General features: G+C 46.1%; 1 protein-coding gene across 7 annotated transcripts in view; it reads left to right on the top strand.

Moving 5' to 3' along the window:
• Positions 1–942: 942 nt before the first annotated feature.
• Positions 943–13,662, top strand: part of PLA2G7 (phospholipase A2 group VII) — a 314,769-nt gene continuing 302,049 nt past the window's right edge. The window contains exon 1 of one of the 7 annotated variants that reach the window (XM_069605817.1): positions 943–1,071. In XM_069605817.1, coding sequence (XP_069461918.1) covers positions 958–1,071 — 114 coding nt within the window. In that variant the 5' untranslated portion in view covers positions 943–957. Of the gene's footprint in view, positions 1,281–1,374; positions 1,688–13,662 lie in introns of those variants that run through there. The other 6 variants (XM_069605818.1, XM_069605815.1, XM_069605816.1 and 3 more) reach the window with 6 other exon arrangements.

The raw sequence follows: 13,662 nt of genomic DNA, 5'->3' as shown, positions 1-13,662 counted from the left end.
TGACAGGTCAAAGGGATGAACAATGTGTGGTCCTGAAGTATCCCAGATGCGCAGATTAGGAGTAGTCAATAAGACTCGTAGCATAACTGCACACTTGCCCAGTGGCATGAAGGAGCAAATCTCCCGTAGCCACCTGATATTAAAATAAAATCCCATCTGAACCTTTATTAGCTTTAACATCTAAGCATTTAACCTGAGATAACTTTTCCACACAAAAAAACAGGGGCAAATGGGGTGTCAGAAGAGAGATTTTCTGACTGTTAGCAGGACCTCCGCCTTCTAATAGTTAATATGAAGCCAAATGGAGTCCATAGCACTCAGCTGACAGGCTTTAGGCAGGTGTCACACGCCTTGGAATAAATCACCTGCCAAGCGTCCTACCGTCCATTCATTTCAATGGGGTCAAACAAAATTCTCCCTTTTCACTCACCGTGGGGAATTAAAAGGTTGGGAGGCATCAGTGTCCATCAAATCTTAGATGTTATCATGCTTTCTGGATGTAGTGAAAGATTTCAAATGAGGTATGCTTTAATTTAAAAAAGAACTGTTCCAAAATGTTGAAAGAGGTTGGCAAAAGTAGTGTAACTATTAACAGTAAAAAATTAAAGTAGTGGTACACCCCTCACCTCTGTCTTTAAGTTATCTTCTATATTCACGACCGAAATGTGTTCTTAAATCAGGAAGGTTTTTTTTTTTAGTACAGACTTTAAAAGCTGCCCATTCTATTAGAAAATAGAAAACTGAAATCCTTAGAGCACCAGTGTTAATTGCACATCGGCAAAAAAACCACAAGGCATACGGTTTGTTTCAAAGCTAACGCAACTTCCTGCCTGACTGAAGATCCTTATCCAACCGTGAAAAAAAAACCTCTTTTCGCCCAGTATCTGCCCTACAAATCTAATCCAGCTCAATTTGTGTATGCATATCGTTTACGTCACACTGGGAAAAAAATAAAACATGCCCGAACACGGGAACATTTTAAAATCTGCTACCTTTCTACATTTCCAGCTAATCCTTAACTTTCGGAGAAGTCTGGCAGCACGGGGGTGTGAAATACTGTATCGACGAAAGGTTTGTAAGGCAAAGTTCGGCCCCACCTCCGTATTTTCTGCGTTATGTAATGAATGGGACACACGCAAGTCCCTCAGGCTGAACGCTTTGGACTCGGGACTGTGCCTGCTGCTCAGCTGCGGGCGTTTCCACACAGTTGGCCCGAGCTGCCCTAGAGGACGGAGGGCACGGCTGCCGACGCCGCGTTCCCAGAGCCCGCCCGGGTAAAGGTAAGCGCTCTCCGCCGGCATAGGGCGCGCGGGGGTGGGAGGCATCAAGCTACGAAGCCACTAGAGCTTGATCATATAAAGCGGCAGCCTTGAGGGGGACGGATGTACGTCTGCGCTCTCGCAATAGCTCCTGGTCATGTGTTTTGGGACCGAATGTGTGACTGGTCAGCCTGGCCAGGGTTTCCCGGAGGAGGGGGAGCGGACTCAATTGGCTTCCCGTACGCGGACTTCCCGCCATGGCAGTGTGTGGGGTTGCACGGAAAGGCGCTGGCGCTGCTTCCTTGGAAGTGTCCGGGTGGGAAGCACTTCCTGCATCCACTGCGGCTGCGGTTACTAGGCAGGGACTGTGGGGGCGCTCCTGCTAGGCGGAAAGCTCGCGTGGACGTGCGTCTGTGCGTCGCCCGTGAGTAAAGTAGTGCTCTGTGTCCTGAAGACCCCTAAGTGTTTTTTTTTCCTCCCTAGACCTAAAACGAGAGGTTAGTTCGTGTCATGGCCTCTGTAAGTTTGTTTCAAGTTTCTTTCGTCGGGCAGACGAAGGACGCCCAACGTTTTTGCATTGTACCTACACCTGGTCACCAACCGATGTATTCTGGGTGCTGCAAGCTTGCTTCAGTTGTACCAGTTTGACTCGCACTACTGCCAGAAGTATTTTTGTATGAGGTAGTCCCAGGGTGTACACGGCAACGTGGTGGGACGGCACAGTCGCTCTAAAGTAGAAGTGGAGGTTCTGTGCTATACAAAACACCCTTTGAAATTAATTGTGACCTTTTATGGAGCTTCAATAAAAGGTATCTGTGGGGATTTTTAGACTGTGCTAACTTGGAGCCAAACCTTTCTATACACTGTTTTGATAGTACTACATGTATTTAAGTCAAAGCAAAGGTGGTCTCTAGCTTTACACCAAGATAAACGCTACAAATATTATATATTCATAAACACATAGTCGACACAACTAAATTATCCTGGCCTACATGAATCTTGCTAACACCAAGTCACACAAGCATTCATTTCCATAATCCATTCTTGGTATACATTATACTCTAAAAGATAATAGCCATTCTAAATACACTCTTTCGATAATTGCTTCTATCTAAGCAGTTCACTGATAACATTGTCGCTTTTCAGCTAGTGTATGCATTTATTGCCATACAACCATTTTAAACATTTGATTTTCTCCAGTGCCAAGACAAGTATGGTATTGGAGAAAAGTAACTTGAACAATTGCCATTTCTAAATGCATATTCTTCCTGCTTGGCTCCCTGTATGCTTGTGGGGTTGTGAATGTATTGGCTATGTGCAAGTCATTTAAATGTAGGCATGAACAAGTTACATATTACTCCTACAGGTTTGAATTAGGAAAATAATACTCGTAGGGATTGTGCACTGTTCTCTGAACACGCGTGTTCAGTCTTTTCAGAATATGTATGTGCACCTTTCTCTGAACGTGTGTGTGTATATAACTTTAAATCTATATTTGTTAAGGTTTCAGTCTATGTGTCTACAGACACATATAGACTGAAACTACTTCGTGCAGTTAATCTACTTAACTACTTATGTGCAGTTAAACATGTATCTGCAGTCTTAAAATGGCAGAGCTCGAAATGTAGGTTTGGATAAGCATGAGCTAAAAGCATCTGCTGGGTATCCAGCATTAACCAGTGACCAAGAGCTACCACTGGGGAACGAGGAGATAGTACATAGCGTTCAGCAAATGTAACTTACACATAAGATGCAAACATATTACTTTGTCCGTTATTTATGAGCCCTTATGCTTTAAATGGTGTACTGTCCTCATCTTTATTTTTGGATTGTCCAAATGCACACAGTTAAATTCACATTGGTGTGTTAGTGCGGCATCTATTGGCTGGGTGAGCCAAATGTAGCTGCTAGTAGCTGTTGCGGCCCAGCTAACTAGGCTCCTTTAGGCTACAAGCAGGAGCTAAATAGCTCCCCTAAATTTGAATCCCTGAAATAGAGATTCTAAGTGAAGTGCATGTCAAGATATAATGGAACTTCGAATAAAAGGTTATTTTGCTACATTACACTGCATTAATTTATATTCAAAATTCCCATTTTGCTTTCTGACAACAATATTAGGAACATGGCACATTGATGCAATCCTGGACTTTTTCATTTGTAACTCCAATAAACATTCTGAGGCTACTGAATTATTTTGGATGTGGCAAACACTTATTTTCTTTTTTTACAGGCAGCTCTTTCAGAAGGAGTTTCCTATTGTTGGTTCACTTTAAGAAATCTGTGTGCACTGCATTTTCTCCCACACACCACGGGCATGGCTGGCTGAAGATGTGTTGGGGCATGTGGGGGCACATTTCAACATGGATTGCCTTGCAGCAGCTGAGAGAAACAATCAGAGGCACCTGTGGGGTGTTTATATTATAATAACGTCAAAAGAATGCAGTGGTGGGGTTGTGATAGTCGCAAACTATCACAAGACAGGCAGCCAGTAGGGGGCTGAAACACTAAATGTCTGATGAAAAGCTATTAATCGCACTTTGACAGCAGGGTGCTAATGTCAGGGAAACCTGAATAAAAAGGCAATGTGGTTCCAAGAATGTTGCATGAGGCACCAAGAGGTAGATGATGGCCTGAGGGGGGGCAGTAAAGGCAGCTTGTAACGTGCACACTTTTATTTTAACACAAATAAAACATACAGCCCCGAACAACGGGGTAACCAATACTTTCCTTTCCCGCCCATTCGTAGTTCCACATCTTGTTCCACATACAGAGGAGCTTGGTACAACCAGACATTTAACCACATTAATATTGCGCAAACTGGTTCCCTTACGAGTCCTGGGGTTTTAGCACAGTCTGTCCATACAGGTTACTGTTCAGTGTGCATCTTCCCATTTTTGCCATATTTTCTGAGCTTTCTCAGGACATCCCCGGGCTGTATACACTCTTTTTTTTTTCCATTGCAATACAAATGTCCACATCTGTTAACCATTGCTCATAAGTCGGTGCTGTTGCAGAGCCCCAGAGTTGCGCTATATTCCTTTTCAGTATTGCAGAGGTGGTAGATAAAAACGCTTTTTCATAACGAGTTAGCTCGATATCCTCTTCTATTCCCAACAGTAGTTGTTTGGGGCTCATGTGAATTCTTTTGCCCATTACCCTTGACAGTTCGCTGCAGCATTGCTGCCAGTATCGTTGGATGACGGCACATTCCCACAGTATGTGATAGTAGGAGCCTTCCTCCCTTTTACATCTCAGGCAGTGCGGGTTGGTGGTTTTCCTCCAGTTGAATAGTGCTACCCTCGGGTAATAAATTCTGTGCAGTACCTTCAGTTGCATTAACCTGAACCTGGAGGAGATAGCCACCTCTCTGGGGAACATTAATGCAGCCACCCAGTCCTCAGGAAGTATGGCGCCCACATCCCTCTCCCATTTGGCCTTCAAACCTGATGGTTCTTTCGTGGCGAAGGAAGTTATGGCACTATATAAGGTAGACGTGACTTTGTGTCTAATCATTTCTGGGAACAGGTTGCGTTCCAGCGGGGAGTAGTCTGGCATGTCTATCATATCGGGGAGATGGACCTGTAGCGCATGTTTAAGTTGCACATAGTGGTACTGTTCATTGGGGGGGAAACGTAAAAGTGGTGGCTAAAACTTCGAATGGTATTATTTCGTTTTCTCTCACTACGTCCCCAATTTTCGTAATGCCTAGTTGGGACCAGGAGCACCATTTAGGGAGTTTGTTCACTTCCGGGAGGTGTTTATTATTCCACAGTGGTTGTGCTGGGGTTAGCTTCCCATCCCAGCCTAAGTATTTATGAGTATCTGACCATATTAGAGTTATATGTGTCTGCATGGATGGGGCTGCAGCCCGGTCTTTTTGGCAATAGAGGTATTTCATGATGGGTCTTTCTTGTGGGTTGGAATCCGGCATTCTATTGTGTGGTGTCCCCGTGTAGTTTATCATTTATTATTGCCATTTGACTGGCCCAGTAATATGTTTGCAGCCGGGGGAGGCCGATTCCGCCTTCCCATATGGATCTTTGTAGGGTCGTGAGTGCCAGACGTGGGCATCCCCCTTTCCATAGAAATTTCCTGAGTATTTGATCTATTCTATGAAACTCACTGGGCGCAACAGGCAGTGGAGCATTTTGTAATACATAAAGAAAGCGGGGGAGGGCCATCATTTTGAAAAGTGCAGCGCGTCCTAATAGTGTAAGTGGTAAGGACATCCAATGCTGGATGTCATCTTTGAACCTTAACGTTATAGGGAGTAAGTTCTTGGGCACATAGTCTGTCAAATTATTTGTAATTTGTGTGCCTAGGTATCTAAATTGCTCCCTTTCAATGCTGTATGGGCATTCACCTGGTACTGCATTGTCTATCTGCCTCACTGGGAACAGTATGGATTTAGAACAGTTGACGCGAAGGCCGTTGAACCTGCCGTATCTTTTTAGCAACTGCGTCACGATAGGGCAAGAGTCACGTGGGTCCTGTAGGTATATTAGTAGGCCATCTGCGTATAAGGACACCTTGTCCTCCCAGACTTCTGCCCATCTGAATCCACTCCATGTTTGTGTGGATCTTAGTAGGATTGCTAAAGGTTCGAACGCTAATGCGACTATCAAAGCTGACAGGGGGCAACCATGTCTTGTGCTCTTACCCAGCCGGAAAGGATTTGAGACATGCTCGTTTACCTTGGTTACCGCTTCAGGAAGGTGATATAGCAGCTTGACCCAGCTCATGAAGTACAGTCCCGTGCCCATTTGTTGCATAATCGCCCAAATTGCTTCCCAATGAACAGAGTCAAAAGCCTTTTCAAAGTCTATGGCAAGCAAGGCCAGGAGGCTCTGCAGCCCAGGTACTTTTTCCAGTGCTGTATATATTCTGTCTAGTGGATCTCTCCGGCATGAACCCGCACTGGTCTGGGTGTACCAGTGTGTGTATAACTTGCTGTAGTCGGTTGGCCAGTACCTTTGCAAGTATCTTGGCCTCGCAGTTTATTAGGGAGATAGGTCTGTAGGAGCTGCACTTGTCAGGTGGTTTATCTGCTTTTGGTAAAAATATTATCGTGGCTTTTCTAAGGTCTGGGGGGAGGCAACCCAGTGAATGCGAGTGTTGAAAAAGGCATAGCAGGTGCGGGGAGATTATGTTCGCGCCAATTTTCTTCCATATTTCGACTGGGAAGCCGTTTGGACCTGGGGATTTCCCTGATTGGAGTTCTGACATTGCCTTCTTGTTCTAATATGTTGCACACTTAAAGTAGGGAGAGTGATTTCATCCAGAATGTCAGTCGATAGTGGTGAGGATGGTGCTCTTTACAGTTCTGTGTAATACTTTGCGAACCCCTCGGCTATGTCCTGGTCTGTTACCAGTGGATCTGGTCCTTCCGTCATCAGTTTCCTGACTTGGGTAAGGCCCAGCTCCCTACGTTCTAGCCATGCTAGTATTTTTCAGGCCTTGTCCCCTGTCTCGTATACCCTTTCTCGCATCGCTGCGTGTGCTTGTTTAGCGTTATCTAAAAATATGTGTTGCAGCTGTTTTTGCGCTAATTGTAGCGTACGGTGCGTCGTGGGTTATATGCTCAACCTCAGCATTCTGTACCTTTTGTTTCGGCTTCGCGTATTGCTTCTAGATGTTTCTTTTTGTGGGCTGAGGTCCAGGCTATGATCTCACCTCTTAATACCGTCCTTAGAGCCTCCCATAGTGTTACCGGGCTCTCTACAGAGCCAATATTCAATTCAAAGTACGATTCGGTGACCTTTTGAATATGTTCTACCAGTTCTGGGAATCCTAGGTAGTAACCATTTAATCTCCAACTGGGTGGGGGAGTTGATCTGTTGGTCTTAATCGTTATTGTGAGTGGAGAGTGATCCGAAATGCCTCTGGGGAGTAGGTGTGTCTCACATGCTTCATGTATATTGCTTAATGCTAGGAAGAAATAATCTGACCGGGACAGTGAGGCATGTGCTCCAGAGTGATACGAGTATTCTCTTTCGTTGGAATGCAATGATCTCCATACGTCTTGCAGCCCCAGAGCATTAGTGAATGTGGCGAGTTTAATGCGTGTTTCTGGGTTTCTGGACCTTGCATGTGTTCTATCAATGTCTATATTCATTACTTCATTGAAGTCTTCCCCCAATTAGTGTAAGATCTGCAGAGTTGGTAGCAAGTAGGGGCGTAATGTCATTGGTCAGAGAGGTTAGCAGATTGGGTGGTGCATATACAGCAGTCATGGATATAGTGCGTTCCCAGAGGGTTCCTGTTGTGTGTACGAATCTGCCTCCCGTGTCCTGTGTAACAGTGATGGGTATATATGGAAGTCTTTTGTGTACTAGGATTAATACCCCTCGCGATCCCATTGTGAAACCGGCGTGTAATGCCAATCTATAGTTCGAACATTTAAATAGTGTGCACTTTGTACCAGCGAGATGCGTCTCCGTTAGGAAAGCTTTGTCTGGGGAGTTTCGGTTCAATGCCTGCAGGACCAGTCGCCTTTTGATGCTATTACCAAGCCCGTTTACATTCCATGTCATCAGCCGGATGGTTCTATTTCTGGTCATGTTGGAGGTCCCTGCCATTTGAGCTGTGTGACTATAGTGACACTGTGTTGGGTGTCTAGAGATGCTGCGTGATACAGCGCCCCGTTCAGGGATTGGCCATGGTCGTGCGTAAGGTGGTTATCTGTTGGGACATATGTACTCCTGTGTTTTGCGTGGCTTATTAGTAAGGAAGCTGTTGCCATGCGTGTGTTGGAACTGGTGCGGTGCTTAACATTGCAACTTTGATCACCCCCACCCCGTACTCCACCCAACTTGAAGCATCTGTCGCCCAATATAACAAATTCAACACACTGTCAAAAGGTCAACTCATTAACCAATAACTATTACCTAATGTTCTTTTCTCTACTCGTTCTGCCACACCACCCAAATTGTTCACAATCCTTACGGAGCTCGGGATCGTAGGTGGTGGCTCTTAGGGGCCCGCTGCTTACATCATGTCCCTTTGACGGATTTACGGCAAAGTGTGAACAGGATTTCACAGTACCCTTGCATGCGTGTCTGGCGCGTGCCCTGGTGTAGTCTCGCTGGGTGTACATCGGTTGTCCTACCTGGTTTAATCAATTTTCTATTTCTTGAGCCGGACCATTCGGTTCCGGTCGAGGGGGGGGGAGCCGACCTCTGTCTCCCAGGAGTCTGGGCCCGCCCCCAGGGTCCGGGATCCCCGAATCCCAATTCCCGGCAATTTGTGTCTCGGCCCATTTCCAGGCCTCTTTTGGGTCCGTAAAGTGCACTGTGGTGCCGTTGTGCCGAGAAAAGCAGTCCATATTTGACGTTCATAGAGTGCAGTTTCCTCTTTAGATGTTCAAAGGATTGCCTGGCTCTTTGCACTTCCCGGGTGTAGTCCGGGAAGAACGCGATTTTGGAGCCGTTGTATGTAGTCGGGCCTCCGGATCGGGCCATCTGCAGTATCGCGTCTCTGTCTCGGTAGTTCAATAGCTTTGCGAGGACGGTCCTTTGGGGGGGGCCCAGGTATTGGACGCCCTGATGGTACTCTGTGGGCTCTCTCTATTGAAAAGAAATTGGAGAAGGATTTTGGTGCCGCCCGGTCCACTAGCAATTGCTCGAGGAAGAGCTCCATACTGGAACCTTCTGCTCCTTTCGGCAGTCCCAAAATGCGAATATTGTTACAGCGTGATCTGCCCTCTCCCTCCTCCACTCGTGCCTCCAGAGATTTTAGACGTGTGATTGCCTGTGATAGCTGCAGGTGGACCCCGCCAAGATCATCCTCCACGTCCGAGACTCTCTGTTCTACTTCCCCTGTGCGAGAGTACAGCTTTTGGAGGTCGTGTCGGAGGAACAAGACCTCTGCTGAGATGCCATCCATTTTTTTCTCCATTGAGGAGCGAGAAGTAGCGATGGCGGCCATCACGTCCTTTAACGTCAGGTCTCCAGCCTCAGGCACGGAGGCCGTCTGTGGTTCCACCTCCATTGCAGTGGTGGGGGTGCTAGTTGCGTATTGGTCCATGGTGCTTTGCGTGGTACCCCGTTTTGTTTTATCTTTGCCCATGGTGCCCCCTGCTCGTCTCACACGGTGGGGAAGCACCTTACAAGGTCGCGGTGCAGCAGGATGTGTCCGGGGCACCAGCGCTTGTCTCACCCCTCGACACAGTCGTGTGTGTGTCTCCGGCACTTCGGAGGTCCAGCTGGCAATCTAGGGTCCCGCCGGGTCAGTGCACGCTTGTGTTCCGCAGGCCCGCACGGAGGAGCTGGCTCTGGGTCCCTCCTCCCCTCCTCGTAGTGCTTCGGCGGCCCGTGTCCTCCCCAGTCGTTGGCCGCGGCGGCCATTTTGGCAGGCATTTCCTCGCGCCCAGGGGGCCTCCGGGTTTGTCGAAGTAGATGCTGAGCGGATTTCGTCCGGGAGTCAGGATTTCTTCCAGGTGTGCTATACCGCTTTAGGTCAGCTCGGGTGTCTTTCCAGACCGATTCGGTCCGTCCAAAGGATATTTAAACAGGATATCGCGGGCGGCCAGAGGGAGCTCACGGGACTCAAGTCCTTGCTGCTCGCATGCTGGCCACGCCCCCCCACGTGCACACTTTTAATGGTCCAGATTAAAGGAGATGGCTTTTGTGAAACAAGACTCCCAACAAGGGGCAGCTGCTCCGGGAGGCACCCAGACCCTCCGGGCCCATGCCAAGTGAAGGGGTTAAAATGCCCCGTTGCCATCCCTGCCCCAAGGCCAGCAAATGGATGAAGGAATGATGTCACATACGTACGTTTGTAAAGCTGAGTACCTTTGTAGGGTCTCAGTAGATCCGCAATTTTTAATACTGCCACTGTTTGTTTTGAGTTGTCTATCTGCCGTTCTGCATTTCAAAGCCAAAACCCCATAATGCTGCTTGCTGTACCTGCTCAATATTACATCATTCAAGGGAACAAAACTCGAATGCAAATAATATGCTTTTGAAAGCTGTCTATTCCCTTTCCACAATGCCTGCTTGCCCCATGGGTAGAACATTTTTCTTTCTGTTTAACTGTGGGTTTAATCTTATCTTGTGCAGCGGCAAGCCTTTGGCAAAGGATTACTAAAGCAGGTGTGGTTTTATCACCAGCTCTTCTGGAGTGTGTCTGAAAAACATTAAAGTAGTGGGAGAGTTTACAGTTGTACCTTGCAGGTGTTGGGTTTCTAGTCAGGCTTGTCTTTTACACTTGCACCACTTAGCATTCTGGTTCCACAACAGGCCGAGAGCACAAGTTATATGGAAACTGATACGCGGAGGCTTATGAACACAATGTTTGTGTGTTCAGGATATCTGGCAACAGAGAGGAATGAGCAATATTTACAGAGCATAGGCATGGGCAGAAAAGCCGATCATTTTGAAGCTGTGTGCTCCTATAGGGCAGTTACGTTATGAAGCAGTAGTTTGTGGGCTTAGATCAAATGAAAAGTCTTGGCATTTTTTATGACGTGATAAATCCAATAGGGTGGGCGGGCGGGCACACTCTAGCACTCACATGATACAGTGGTTCTTCAATTATAGCAGGTATTTCCACCATATGCCCGATACTCCCAGCACATGCCAGAGAAGGTGATTGTATGCCCAGGTACTGCCCTTGCATGCTACGCATTTCCATTATATACCCCAGTACTTACATACTTATTGCCAGATATCCCCACTACATGCCAAAAGTGCCATTAAATGCCCAATTACTACCATCATATGTTCTGCTCCTTACCCTCTTTACTAGCCACCATTGTCCCCTTATTTCACCCTCCACTTATTGGGGTTATGCCCACTGCTGCTTATCAAGTATCCAGTTGCCCATCATCCCAATATGTGGCAGCGCAGTGGTACTGGTCACACGGGTCGAAATTGAGATTTCATTAATCTATCCGCTGATGTGCTATGTCTATTGCATGTATTGATCTCATTGAATGCTCTGAGGTGTCTGTTTACTGTAAACCTATGCCAACAAAATTAAAAAAAGAAATTGAGATTTCATGAGCAGGAGCTATAAGCGTCACCTGGTAGGCAGGAGCTACATGGGTAGAACCGGGAGCTGGTGCAGAACACACTGCAAATCTAACTTTTGCATGAGGTGCAAGCACTACATTTCTGTCTGTGAGATATGCTCCATTCTACTTTTAAATGTCCCTTAGATGTGTCCTTTAGTCGCCTTTATTCATATTCCCAAACATACAAAGTTAATATTGCATATATATGTTTGTACAGCACCAGTTGCCCTAGGGAGTCAAGCATTGCTCCTGGTAACTGTTGGATTCAAACTAACCAGGCTCCCCTGATCGAGAAGCGGGAGCTAAATAGCTACCCGCTATTTCAAACCCTGCTGGAGGTGCTCGCATGCTGTATTCCATCACAGAGAATGGACACATTCACCACTCGAGAACCAAGACCTTGTTGGCAGCTACATACTTTTCTCATTCTTAACCAAAACTGATCTTTATTTATTGACATTCACCTTAAAATCATTATGACCCTGATGAAGGCTATGTTCTAACTTAAATACAGGTGAGCAGTTAGGCTGAAACCGGTTGGTTACACAGTTGGATGGGAATTAAAGGATGTTTAGTGTCTAATTTGGAAAAAGACATATTTGATTTTAAATGATTGACTTGTGTAATTGGGACTATGTACTGTTTCTTATTTATGACTATGGTACTTGTAGAATGCTTTTGCAATTCCTGGCCCCTGACCCTCCCACGTAATCCACGCACAAACTGGAATTGCAATGTACCACAAGTCGCAATGCATTTTCCGGGCAACAAGGAAGCCTTGCTTCCCCAAAATCAACAGTAATAGTCATTGAGCCACAACTCTCCACCTGGTCCTGCAAATCAGAAACCTTCTAACCCAATGCCCCTTTAGACACTGTTAGCAATCGTAACTTTAAAGACCTCAGAATGTATCCACTGTTTGCTGAGAAATGGGTACACATGCCCCTTCCTTTACCCCTGCTCCAGGCAACCATTTCTTTCAAAGCCTGCGAGGTTTGCCTCCAACCTGTGCTGCTGGAAGCTTGAAGTGACCAAACCACAATGAGAATAAATATATAAACTAAAGAAATGGAGAACACCTTTAACTACTTGAGCAGCCATGTAGAATCTGTTTGTTACGTTGCAATGGCTTGTAGAGCCCACTGCTGCCCGATCAGTATTTTGGTAGTAATAGTGAACATAGTTTTCCCTTTTTTTTAAAATGTTTTTTTAATTGAAACACAAATACAGCATTGGACACACGCGCGCACACACGCACGTTGAGCGTCGATATCCTCAAATTCCCTCAGTGCCCCTTTTAGACACTAAGCAATCATGCCTTAAAAGACCTTGGAGGGTATCCACTTGGTAACCCACACTTGATCCGAACATCCCTTTGAATTATAGGCTCATTACGAACCCCCTGTTTCTGCTGAACATTTTGGATAGGGTGGCCTATACTCAAATACAGGATTTTCTAGCCAGTAACAAGATCTTGTGGGCAACGACAGTGAGGTTTTGGCAGTCAGCACTGTTGGATTTGAAGGCGAACATGCTTCAGGTTTTTTGAGAATGACAGCACTGCACTCCTAATGCTCCTTGATTTATCGGCAAGAGTTTGACTTAGTTGATCACTCACTGCTGGTATTTAGGCTGGCTGGGTCGAGTCGTGTCTGTCAGACCGCTTGTCTAGGGTTTTTTCGGGAGATTCTAGGGCCGATAATTTCTTGGTGACTTGCGGATTCCCTCAGGGATCCTGCTTGTCACCTACTGTATTCAGTGTTTTCACTCTGCTACTTTTTGATGTGCTTGATGTCAACAAGGTGCTCTATACTAATTATGCAGATGGTGTTCAGTGTCTTATACCACCGACTGGTGATTACGTTAAAGACACAAAAGTCATCAATTTGTTTTTTTCACTCATCCTGAAATGGATGGCTGAAAGTGGCCTAACCCTTAACGCCAAGACCGAGCTGATGATTAACGGCACAGGAGTCCAACTTCGAAAGCTTGGCTCGTAATTTGGTGAATTTAAACTTGCTGGTTGTATGATTCCTACACTTCCTAGAGTTAAAACACTGGTTGTAATCTTGGACCATGAGCTTAATATGAGGGCGCATGTGAGCAGTCGTGTCTGATCATCCTCATATTAACTCAAATTACTAGTACCGCTACGACCATTTTTAAGCCACGATAATCAAGCTACCATTGTTAGGGCATTAGTGGGAGATAAATTATAGTATTGTGAAAGTCTCCTGTATGGCAGTTGTAGGGGGAATTGCCCGATTGCAGACAGTACAGAATAGTGCAGGTCGTGGAGGGCCTTCATCGCAGGGATCGTATCTTTAAGGCCAGGAAAGCCCTGCATTGGCTTCTGGTATCCAGGATCACCTTCACCTACTTACCATT

The sequence above is a fragment of the Ambystoma mexicanum genome, chromosome 4p (assembly GCF_040938575.1).
Source record: "Ambystoma mexicanum isolate Mex_15411 chromosome 4p, UKY_AmexF1_1, whole genome shotgun sequence".
Lineage (NCBI taxonomy): Eukaryota > Metazoa > Chordata > Amphibia > Caudata > Ambystomatidae > Ambystoma > Ambystoma mexicanum.
The sequence above is the reverse complement of the archived record's forward strand: the minus strand, read 5'-3'. Positions and strand labels throughout refer to the sequence as shown.